The sequence below is a fragment of the Chiloscyllium plagiosum genome, unplaced genomic scaffold (assembly GCF_037043375.1).
Source record: "Chiloscyllium plagiosum isolate Xiang-an unplaced genomic scaffold, Cpla_swu_hap1 HiC_scaffold_23, whole genome shotgun sequence".
In the NCBI taxonomy this organism is placed as follows: Eukaryota; Metazoa; Chordata; class Chondrichthyes; order Orectolobiformes; family Hemiscylliidae; genus Chiloscyllium; species Chiloscyllium plagiosum.
Window position 1 is genome coordinate 6,877,339 of NW_028270161.1, and position 12,310 is coordinate 6,889,648.

At 51.6% G+C, this 12,310-nt stretch overlaps 1 protein-coding gene across 1 annotated transcript in view; it reads left to right on the forward strand.

Moving 5' to 3' along the window:
* The first annotated feature begins 4,646 nt into the window (after positions 1-4,646).
* pfkfb3 (6-phosphofructo-2-kinase/fructose-2,6-biphosphatase 3) overlaps positions 4,647-12,310 on the forward strand; it is a 103,943-nt gene continuing 96,279 nt past the window's right edge. Inside the window, exon 1 of the mRNA XM_043714139.2 lies at positions 4,647-4,780. Coding sequence (XP_043570074.1) covers positions 4,765-4,780 — 16 coding nt within the window. The 5' untranslated portion in view covers positions 4,647-4,764. The remainder of the gene's footprint in view (positions 4,781-12,310) is intronic.

Genomic DNA, 12,310 nt, shown 5'->3' on the forward strand with positions numbered 1-12,310 from the left:
AGTGAGGGGGGAGTTGGGGGGGTGGAGTAAGTGGGGGAGTTGGGGGTGGAGTGAGTGGGGGAGTGGGGAGTTGGGGGGGTGGAGTGAGTGGGGGAGTTGGGGGGTGGAGTGAGTGGGGGAGTTGGGGGGTGGAGTGAGTGGAGAGTTGTGAAGGTGGAGTGAGTGGGGGAGTTGAGGGGGTGGAGTGAGTGGGGGGGGTGGGGGGTGAGTGAGTGGGGGGGGGGGGGGAGAGGAGTGAGTGAGTGGGGGAAGTGGAGTGAGTGGGGGGTGGGGGGAGTGGAGTGAGTGGGGTGGGTGTGGGGAGTGGGGGAGTTGTGGGGGGTGGAGTGAGTGGGGGTGTTGGGGGATGGAGTGAGTGGGGGAGGGGGGGATGAGAGTGAGTGGGGGGAGTGGAGTGAGTGGGGGAGTGGGGGGTTTGGAGGTGAGTGGGGGAGTGGTGGGATGGAGTGAGTGGGGGAGTGGGGGGATGGAGTGAGTGGGGGAGTGGGGTGATGGAGTGAGTGGGGGGATGGAGTGAGTGGGGGAGTGGGGGGTTTGGGAGTGAGTGGGGGAGTGGGGTGGTTGGAATGAGCGGGGGAGTGGAGAGAGTGGAGAGAGTGGGGGAGTGGAGAGAGTGCGGGGGTGGAGTGAGTGGGGGGGTGGGGTTGTGGGGTGTGGAGTGGGGGTGGAGTGAGGGGGGAGTAGGGGGGTGGAGTGAGGGGGGAGTGGGGGGGTGAGTGAGGGGGGAGTGGGGGCTGGAGTGAGTGGGGGGGTGGAGTGAGTGGGGGGGTGGGGTTGTGGGGTGTGGAGTGGGGGGTGGAGTGAGGGGGAGTAGGGGGTTGGAGTGAGGGGGGAGTGGGGGGGTGGAGTGAGGGGGGAGTGGGGGAGTTGGGGTGGAGTGATTCGGGGAGTTGGGGCGGTGGAGTGAGTGGGGGAGTTGGGGGGTGGAGTGAGTGGGGGAGTTGAGGGGGTGGAGTGAGTGGGGGGGTGGGGAGTGGAGTGAGTGGGGGGGTGGGGGGAGGGGGGTTGGGGGAAGTGGAGTGAGTGGGGGGGGTGGGGGGAAGTGGAGTGAGTGGGGGGGTGGGGGGAAGTGGAGTGAGTGGGGGGTCGGGGGAGTGGAGTGATTGGGGGGAGTGGGGGAGTTGTGGGGGGTGGAGTGAGTGGGGGTGGTAGGGGATGGAGTGAGTGGGGGTGTTGGGGATGGAGTGAGTGAGGGAGTGGGGGGTTGGAGTGAGTGGGGGAGTGGGGGTGGAGTGAGTGGGGGAGTAGGGGGATGGAGTGAGTGGGGGGATGGAGTGATGGTGGAGTGGGGGGATGGAGTAAGTGGGGGAGTGGGGGGGATGGAGTGAGTGGGGGGATGGAGTGAGTGGGGGAGTGGGGGGATGGAGTGAGTGGGGGAGTGGGGGGTTTGGAGTGAGTGGGGGAGTGGGGGGTTTGGAATGAGCGGAGGAGTGGAGAGAGTGGGGGAGTGGAGAGAGTGGGGGAGTGGAGTGAGTGGGGGATGTGGGGGAGTGGGGGGGTGGAGTGAGGGGGAGTGGGGGGGTGGAGTGAGGGTGGAGTGGGTCGGGGGGTTGGGGGGAGTGGAGTGTGGGGGTGGTAGGAGTGGAGTGAGTGGGGAAGTGGGGGGTGGAGTGAGTGGGGAAGTGGGGGGTGGAGTGAGTGGGGGAGTGGGGGGTTGGAGTGAGGGGGGAGTGGGGGGTGGAGTGGGGAGGTGGAGTGAGGGGGAGTTGAGGGGTGGAGTGAGGGGGGAGTGGGGGATGGAGGTGAGTGGGGGAGTGGGGGGATGGAGTGAGTGGGGGAGTGGGGGGTTGGAGTGAGTGGGGGGAGTGGGGGGTTGGAATGAGCAGGGGAGTGGAGAGAGTGGAGAGAGTGGGGGGGTGGAGTGAGTGGGGGGGTGGGGTTGTGGGGTGTGGAGTGGGGGTGGAGTGAGGGGGGAGTAGGGGTTGGAGTGAGGGGGGAGTGGGGGGGTGGAGTGAGGGGGAGTGGGGGCTGGAGTGAGTGGGGGAGTTGGGGAGTGGAGTGACTGGGGGAGTTGGGGGGGTGGAGTGAGTGGGGGAGTTGGGGTGGAGTGATTCGGGGAGTTGGGGCGGTGGAGTGAGTGGGGGAGTTGGGGGGTGGAGTGAGTGGGGGAGTTGAGGGGGTGGAGTGAGTGGGGGGGTGGGGGGAAGTGGAGTGAGTGGGGGGGTGGGGGGAAGTGGAGTGAGTGGGGGGTGGGGGGAAGTGGAGTGAGTGGGGGGTGGGGGGAGTGGAGTGAGTGGGGGGGTGGGGGGAGTGGAGTGAGTGGGGGGTGGGGGGAGTGGAGTGAGTGGGGGGGTGGGGGGAGTGGGGGAGTTGTGGGGGGTGGAGTGAGTGGGGGTGGTAGGGGATGGAGTGAGTGGGGGAGTGGGGGGATGGAGTGAGTGGGGGAGTGGAGAGAGTGGAGAGAGTGGGGGGATGGAGTGAGTGGGGGGATGGAGTGAGTGGAGGAGTGGGGGGATGGAGTAAGTGGGGGAGTGGGGGGATGGAGTGAGTGGGGGGATGGAGTGAGTGGGGGGATGGAGTGAGTGGGGGGATGGAGTGAGTGGGGGGTTTGGGGGGAGTGGGGGGTTTGGAGTGAGTGGGGGAGTGGGGGGGTTGGAATGAGCCGGGGAGTGGGGGGTTGGAGTGAGCGGAGGAGTGGAGAGAGTGGGGGAGTGGAGAGAGTGGGGGAGTGGAGTGAGTGGGGGATGTGGGGGAGTGGGGGGGTGGAGTGAGGGGGGAGTGGGGGGGTGGAGTGAGGGTGGAGTGGGTCGGGGGGTTGGGGGGAGTGGAGTGTGGGGGTGGTAGGAGTGGAGTGAGTGGGGAAGTGGGGGGTGGAGTGAGTGGGGGAGTGGGGGGGTGGAGTGGGGAGGTGGAGTGAGGGGGGAGTTGAGGGGTGGAGTGAGGGGGGAGTGGGGGGTGGAGTGTGGGGGTGGTGGGAGTGGAGTGAGTCAGGGGTGGGGGGAGTGGAGTGAGTGGGGGTTGGGGGGAGTGGAATGCGTGGGGGGTAGTGGAGTGAGTGGGGGTGGTAGTGGAGTGAGTGGGGTGGTGGCGGGAGTGGAGTGAGGGGGGGAGGGGGAGTGGAGTGAGTTGGGGAGGGGTGAGTGGAGGGGGAGGGGTGAGGGGGGTGGGGGGAGTGGAGTGAGTCGGGGGTGGAGCGAGTGGGGGGTGGAGTGGGTGGGGGTTAGTGGAGTGAGTGGGGGGGGGGGTGCGGGGGGATGGAGTGAGTGGGGGGTAGTGGAGTGAGTGGGGGGGGTGCGGGGGAGTGGAGTGAGTGGGGGGGTTGGGGGGTGGAGTGAGTGGGGTGGGGGTGGAGTGAGTGGGGGATGGGGGGGTGGAGTGAGTGGGGGGTGGGTTGGGGAGGTGGAGTGAGTGGGGGGTGGGGTGGGGGGGTGGAGTGAGTGGGGTGTGGGGTGGGGGGTGGTGCGAGTGGGGGGAGTGCGGGGGGATGGAGTGAGTGGGGGGTAGTGGAGTGAGTGGGGGGGGGTGCGGGGGAGTGGAGTGAGTGGGGTGGGGGGTGTGGCGAATGGAGTGAGGGGGGCGTGGGGGAGTGGAGTGAGTGGGGTAGTGGAGTGAGGGGAGGAGGGGGTGGGGGGAGTGGAGTGTGTGGGGGTTGGGGGGAGTGGAGTGTGTGGGGGTGGGGGGAGTGGAGTGTGTGGGGGTGGGGGGTGTGGAGTGTGTGGGGGTAGGGGGGAGTGGAGTGTGTGGGGGTTGGGGGGAGTGGAGTATGTGGGGGTGGGGGGAGTGGAGTATGTGGGGGTGGGGGGAGTGGAGTGGGTGGGGGGAGTGGAGTGTGTGGGGGGTGGGGGGAGTGGAGTATGTGGGGGTGGGGGGAGCGGAGTGAGTTGGGGAGGGGAGTGGAGTGTGTGGGGGTGGGGGGTGTGGAGTGTGTGGGGGTAGGGGGGAGTGGAGTGTGTGGGGGGTGGGGGGAGTGGAGTATGTGGGGGTGGGGGGAGTGGAGTGTGTGGGGGGTGGGGGGAGTGGAGTGTGTGGGGGTTGGGGGGAGTGGAGTATGTGGGGGTGGGGGGAGTGGAGTGGGTGGGGGGAGTGGAGTGTGTGGGGGGTGGGGGGAGTGGAGTGTGTGGGGGTGGGGGGAGTGGAGTATGTGTGGGGAGGGGGGCTGGGGGAGTGGATGAGGCGTTTGGAGAGAGGATGGAGTGTGGGCAGGGGGTGGTACGGAAAGTGTGAGAGTGTAGGGTGAGGGAGGGTTGTGGGGGTCAGGGTGGGAGAATGGGAAAAGTGCTGTTGAGGTAAACGATCTGCATCGATCGTGTAGAATGTCTGAAAGGGCTGAATGGCCTGTGTCTGTATTTCTGAAAAAGACTAACGTGTCATTGGTGTCACTGTTGTTTCTCCAATAGGTGCCAATAGCTAATGAGTGTCTGTATAAATCATCCTTCCCCCCAGAGCCCAGCTCTGGGACTCCCCGATTCAGCACCTTCCCCTCTGCTCTGAAACCCCTCTTTCATACTCTGCTGAAAGGGATCTCCCAGGGTCAGGAACATTGATCTCTCTGTCCAAATGCCCCCACCCCCCACCCCCCCTCTCACACACACACACACACACACACACACCAACTCTCCCTCCACAATGCACACTGTCTGTGTTTTTTGAAACAGGCGGAGATGAAAGGGTTAACACCTCAGTGACAGCTACTTCCGAGATTGCGGTTTGACATCATGTTTGTACGAGTCTGGCACGTCTTAGTCAATTTCTAAGTGTTTATGCTTCAGTGTATCGGGCCGGGGAGCTGAAAAACCCTTTACCGTCGCAACCTCGGTGATTAAGATGCCTTTAGGAGTTGGTAAGTAACATTGATATCCTCATATTCTGGGGCGACTTTCAGTCCCAGAAAGGGGCGGGGGAAACCGGTGGGTCACAAACCATTTGTGCAAAGGTTTACTGAGCAGAAAGAATCCTTCTGACCCATGAACAGGAGATTTCCAAATCCAAGTGAACAGTCACCACCTTCCTTTACCAACCCCCCCCCCCCAATAAGGTCGCATTGCAATGCTTTTAATTCCTGATGAAGGGCTTTTGCCCGAAACGTCGATCCTCCTGCTCCTTGGATGCTGCCTGACCTGCTGTGCTTTTCCAGCACTACGCTCTCGAATGCTTTTAATTTGTTTGATTTTATTTCTGTAAACGCTCATTAAGGTAACACGGCATGAGGCATCGCCAGCTGGCTGGGAAATGTTTGCTTTAAAAGGTGATGTTTTCAGATCACTGTGGATTTGCTATGCCCGGAAATGTGTTTCAAGTGTGTGAGACAAACGTGAAAGATGAGAGGCGATGTTTAAAAAAAAAACAAATTGGGTGTCTCCCTTTTATTTCTGAAGTGAATATGTTACAGCCCCTGCCTTTGAGGGGCACGTTCACAACACTTTTACTAAAGTGCAGTAATTTGTTGAAAGCTAGAACACCAAGAGACTTGCAGTATATGTGCACAAGCCACAGAAAGCTAGCACGGAGGTGCAGCAGCTAATCAGGAAGGCTAACGCAGTGTTGGACCTTATTTCAAGGAGGTTGGAATGGGGAAGTCTTACTGCAACTGTACAAGGTGCTGAGAGACCACACCTGGAGTGGTGTGAGCAGTTCTGGCCCCCTTATTTAAGGAACAATGTTATTTTGTTGGGGGCAGTTCATAGAAGGTTCCCTCAATGGTCCCTGATACGGAGATATTGTCTTATGACTAAAAGCTAAACAGGCTGGGACTCTACTCACTGGAGTTTAGAAGAATGAGATTGACCTCATTGAAACACACGGGATTCTTAAGGGACTTGGCAGGGTAAATGCTGTGAGAATATTTCCCCTTGTCTAGGACCAGAGGTCAGAGTCTCAGGGTAAAAATATGCCAATTTAAGACTGGGATGAGGAGGGAGCTCTTCACTCATACAGTTGTGAGTCTTTGGAAATCCTTGCCATAGAGAACTGTGGTGGCAGAGTCCCTGTGCATGTTTAATAATGTGGAGGTGTTGGACTGGGGTGGACAAAGTCAAAAATCACACAACTCCAGGTTACAGTCCAACAGGTTTATTTGAAAGTACGAGCTCTCTGATGAAGGAGCAACACTCCGAAAGCTCGATCCAGATAGACCTGTTGGACTCTAACGCGGTGTTGTGTGATTTTTAACTGTGTGTAAATTTAAGTGTGAGATTGATTCTCGATCAGTCGGGGAATCTAGGGTTGTGGGGAAAAGTCAGGAAAATGTCATGAGGCATATTGGGTCAGCCACAATTCTATTACATGCCGCAGTAGACTGGAGGGACGGAATGGCCTACTCCTGTTCCAGTTTCTTATTGTCTCACCAATAAAAGTTAAATGTATTATTGTGAAGTCAAATCCTGACCCTATGTTGAAATCCTTGAATGTTTCATACAGAAATCTCTCATTGGACGTGCTGCTACCAAAAGGGTATTTGTTGCTCTTGAAACACAAGTGGCTTTTTTCGGGTGGTTAAGACTCAGGAACATTGCTTCTGGGTCTGGAGTTAATCAGAATAAGGACAGCAGATCTTTCCTAAAAAGACATCAGTGAAGCAGATTAAATTTAATAGCAATCCCATAGTTACTGAGCCTAGCTTTTTATTCTGGCTTGAAGAGTTTAATTAATTGAGTTTACATTAATTCACAGTGGGTCACATTTCTGGGTCATTTTCTCAAGTTTCCGAATTGCTGGTCAAGTATTAATATCACTCCATGTAGTCCACATTGCTCTCCCTCCCAAGTTTCTGATGGCCTCATTGTTCTGTCAGCTTTGGATGAGTGGACAGCTAGACAGCCCAGTGTGTGATTGAGCAACTTACTGCCCACATTAGATGCTTGGGTTGTGTTAGGTTAAGGAGTGCCACAATTGGTCCAAGTCATTCTTCTCATGGTCAACCAACCCAGTGATACTTGTTAGCTGGGCTTGTATCTAAAGAATGGTACCAATACATTTAATAGGGGCAGATGGACTGTACCAGAGAAGGGCAAGGACCATATAGTATGGACAGTAAGTAGTCCATGTGCTTTTCAAGTATAAGCATCTATCAGCTCCCACCATCACCCTGGTGTATAGGGATAGTGGGGAAAGGCACAAATTAGCGTTAGGTCATTGAACTGGTGCAGGCATGATGGGCTGAATGGCCACCTTCAATGTCATGATTAGAGTGGTGCTGTTAAATCCCAATTATTTAGCATCTTGGGAACTGGAAGAAATATTTTTTAATCCCTCCAGCCTCAATTCAGTGGGGTGAAAGTGGTGAAATTGTTTCCACTTGTTAAGAACAAGTGGACATCAATATAAAATCGCAGCTAACACTCCAAACAAAAAGGAAGAGAATGGTGTAACAGTATAAACACTCGCCCATGTGGATTGGTTAAATGAGGAGAAGGTGGCCTAGTGATAATGTTACTGGATCAGTGATCCAGAACTCCAGGCTAATGCTCTGGGGACAAATTCCTGATGAAGGGCTCCTGCCAAAATGTTGATTTTTCTGCTCCTCGGGTGCTGCCTGATCTGCTGTGCTTTCCCAGCACCACTCTAATCTGACTCTGATCTCCAGCATCTGTAGTCCTCACTTTCGCCTACCTTCAATGTCATAACAACTCTGTGATCATGTTTAAGCAGCATCTACCCATGTTTGAATGACTCATGGACCTGATCATATTTAACCCAATCACAATGTAGGTCTGCATCTTGTTTTATTCTGATTTGTAGCTATGGATTTTTCCTCTATTTTGCTCAAATGTGACCATCTTCTAAAACTAATTTCTATTAATATTGCACCTATCAAAATCATAAGACATCGCAAAGTGCTTTATAGCCAATGATTGACACTCCTGTTGTTCAAGGAAGTACAAGGGTTTTGGGGTTTCACATGAATATGGAAATAAGGCTGTTATCAAATCATGATCTCATTAAATGGTGGAGGAGTCTCAAGAGTGGCCAAATGGTCTAATCATGCTTCTAATTCATGTTTGTGTGAAAATTAGACACAGATGTGGTGTCGAAAGCACATCGGCCAATTTGTACATAGCATGCTCCCACAAACAGCAACGTGAGGTGTTTGTGTTGTTGTTTGAAGGCTGAATATGTTCCAGGACAGCAGGGAGATCTCCCCCATTTGTCTCTGAAATAACGTTAAGGATCTTTTATGTTCACCTGGGAGGACAGTGTCTTGGTTTAAATACTCATGTAAATGGAAGCCAGTGATGTAGCTGCAATGTCACTGACCAGGGCACTGAGTTTAGAAGTTGGGAAATTATGTTGCAGTTATACAGGATGTTGATGAGGCTGCACTTGGAGTGTCATGTTCTGTTTTGGTCCCCTTTTACAGGAAGGATGTTATTAAACTGGAAAGAGTGCAGAATAAATTTACAAGGATGTTACCAGCACTCAATGGTCTGAGTTATAGGAAGAGGGTGGACAAGCCAGGACTTTTAATTTAGAGCATGGGAGACTGAGGGGGGGGGGGGGGGCTCTTATAGAAGTGTATAAGATCATGAGAGGTATGGATAGGGTGAATGCACTATCTTGCAGAGCTTGATGTGTGTATGGAATGAGCTGCCAGAGGAAGTGGTGGAGGCTGGTACAATTGCAGCATTTAAAAGGTATCTGGATGGGTATATGAATAGAAAGGGTTCAGAGGGATATGGGTCAAGTGCTAGCAAATGGAATGAGATTAATTTAGGATATCTGGTCAGCATGGACAAGTGGTCTGAAGGGGCTGTTTCTGTGCTGTACATCTCTATGACTCTATGACCTCTAATGGAGACTATATCAATTATTTTAAAAGTCTATCTGGTTTGATGATATCCTTACGGGAAGGAAATCTGCTACCCTACCTGCTATAATTTTTTTGTGTTCAATATTTTCACATTATTGTTCCTCCTTTACATTTTCTGCCTCAAATGTGTCTTTCAGATGCAGTTGTGATCTATGTTAATTTATGCAAAGTTAATCTAAGTCAAATTTGAGTGTGATATTCATCATCCAGGCCATTTGTTTAGAGAAAAAAAATATAAGGGCTTCCCTCTTTGTTTATAAAACCATAAGATATAGGAGGAGAACTGGCCATTCAGCCCATCAAATCGGTTGCATGATTCAATCATGGCTGATATGTTTCTCAATCCCATTCTCCTGCCTCTCTCTTTAACCTTTGAGCCCTTTGCTAATCAAGAGCCTATCTATCTCTGTCACGTAGTGTCAGAGTCATACAGCACGGAAACAGACCCTTCGGTCCAACCAGTCCATGCTGACCATAATCCCAAACTAAACTAGTCTCAACTAAACATGTTCAAATGGCAGGCCTGAAGTGTTTTCAGAAATAAAAAACAATTGGGTTACAGATACTTTTATAATAATGATATTCTAATGTACCTATTGAGAGCCTGAGTGGGATGTGATCATTTAAATAAAATAATTTATGTATATAAGCTATTAGAATTATTAAAGACAATACTACTTTCTGTGCGACTTGGTTTTTAAATGACCAGGTTACGGCCCTCCCTAGGCTATTCTCAATCGTGTTTGATTGCACACATAAGGCTTCTCAGAGTCTTTTCTTCTATTCTACCATAGTCCCATCACCCCACGTGACCCCGCCTCAGCTTTCATATCTTGTTGGTTGCTGTAGTGATTGGAGCGAGGTGGATCTCATTGAGTGTGAGTTCCCTGAATGGGATTGTTAACCTGGACCAATTAGGGAGTCCTGGCTGACCGAGATAAACAGGAGTCTCTCTCCACATGTAAATAAAGAGCGTCTTGGTGATGGGTTGCTGGCCTCTGTGGGGTTATTTCATGTATTAATCATTCCTCTGTGTTAAGAACAAAAAGGACAGGAGTGTCCAAAGATCTGTTCGCGCTTAGTGTTGGTTCTGAGGGAGCTGCATCAGTGTCAAGGAATCTCCACCCAAAACATAGAAACAGGAGTCTCACGTAAGCATTACCCCTATTGGGCTTTCATCATTACTGGTTCCCTGGCACGTGGATGATTTTCCTGGTGACTGAAATATTGAATGAAGTTATTTGCACAATGATGTCTTCACTGAGTCCCTGCACTCACTCACTCTCTCTCGCGCGCGCACACACACACATACACACAATGTGGGTGCTGTGGGGAAAAATAAGCACTGCTGCTGTGTAGTCCAAAAATAAACAGGAGTCTCAGGATTCTCCTAACTCTATGGACTGGGTTCAGGTCTGGCTGGTCAGAGTCCACGTACTGTGTAAAGAAAGAGTGACTTGGTGATGGGATACCGGCCGGTGTGGAGCTATTTCAGTTGCAATGGGGTGTTTGGGGAAGTTGGGGTTGGAAGATTCTCTGCACGCAAATTCTGCTTCTCTGACATTGCCTCACTGCTTCCCCTGTCAGAGCTGAGTCTTGCACTCGCTCTCCTCCTGAACTCTTTAAGTGACATTCTGTCATTTCTTCGCTACCATTAAAAGCCTCCAGGAGGCTTTTGGTTTGATTTATTCCTTTGCATTCTCCCAGCATCGCCACCATATAAACCGCTGTCACTCTTTTGAAGATATGTTATTTGCAGGTTAACGAGTTTAGATACACATAAGTGGTCGTCACTGCTGTGGAGAGAGATGTTCCCAGGTTTGCAATGGCAACACTGCGATTCTGTTAGCTTATGGCAAGTCCCTGCACTTTGCTAATGTGCCACTTAGTGCTGGACATTTTATCTGCAGACTTGAAGCAATTATTCATCAGAGTGAGTTATTTGTAGAATTTCCAGGAATAGATTGCAAAAGTTTATTTCTCAGCTGGTTTCCAGTAATGACCTTTTGGCAATTAATCTTTTGCTGTGAGTATTAGTGCCTCTTAAATGATATTTGTTGTGACAATTGCTGGAGGCACAGGAATGTGCTGGGAGCTGAGCACTGTTTAAAAAGCAGAGGAACTGAAGTCTAACATTAAAGCTGCAATTAATATAACTATTGTAAGCTTCATGAGAGTCACTGTCAGGATTTATAAAACCACCTGAACCTTTCAGTTTGATTACTGTCTATGAGAAACCCAAAGTTGGAATTTATTTTTCAGATCCTTAGCAATATAACTCAGCATATCTTTCTGGCATTTGAATCAGGGATAATCTTTTGCATTATGATATGGATATTTCTGCAGTGTCCCTTGCTGCAGGGAGATCATTGCAACTTGGCCAAATCATTTGACAAATATTCCAGAAACTAGTCAATTCTTTTGGGATATGAGTTCAATCCCTGCTATGGCAGCTAGCAAAACTTCAATTCAATAAAAATTAGAATTAAAAATAAGCAAGCTGATTAGTAACCATTGTTAGTTTTCATAATTATCCATACAATTCACAAAAGACCATTAGAGAAGGAGATCTGCTGTCCTTTCCTAAGTCTGGCCTCCATGTGACAGGTAGATAGGATAGTGAAGAAGGCGTTTGGTATGCTTTCCTTTATTGGTCAGAGTATTGAGTACAGGAGTTGGGAGGTCATGTTGCGGCTGTACAGGACATTGGTTAGGCCACTGTTGGAATATTGTGTGAAATTCTGGTCTCCTTTCTATCAGAAAGATGTTGTGAAACTTGAAAGAGTTCAGAAAAAATTTACAAGGATGTTGCCAGGGTTGGAGGATTTGAGCTATAGGGAGAGGCTGAACAGGCTGGGGCTGTTTTCCCTGGAGGGTCAGAGGTTGAGGGGTGACCTTATAGAGGTTTACAAAATCATGAGGTGCATAGATAGGATAAATAGACAAAGTCTTTTCCCTGGGGTCGGGGAGTCCAGAACTAGAGAGTTGAGGGTGAGAGGGGAAAGATATAAAAGAGATCTAAAGGGTAACGTTTTCACGCAGAGGGTGGTACGTGTATGGAATGAGCTGCCAGAGGAAGTGGTGGAGGCTGGTACAATTGCAACATTTAAAAGGAATTTGGATGGGTATATGAATAGGAAGGGTTTGGAGGGATATGGGTCGGGTGCTGACAGGTGGGACTAGATTGGGTTGGGATATCTGGTCGGCATGGACGGGTTGGACCGAAGGGTCTGTTTCCATGCTGTACATCTCTATGACTATGACTATGACTCCAGACCCACAGCAATGTTTGCCCTTCACCTCCCTTTCAAATGGCCCTGAAGAGCCAATCAAGTATGCAAGAATAGAGTGAGTGTTTAGGCACCATTTCTTCGTGATCATAATAGTACACACAGTAGATGTTGGGAACATGTTTCCATTGGTCAGAGAGACCAGGACCCGAAGGCATAGCCTTTGAGTAAAGGGAAGACCTTTTTAGAACGGAGATAAGGAGAAACTTCTTCAACCAGAGAGTGGTGAATCTATGGAATTCATTGTCATAGAAGGCTGTGGAGGCCAGGTCAT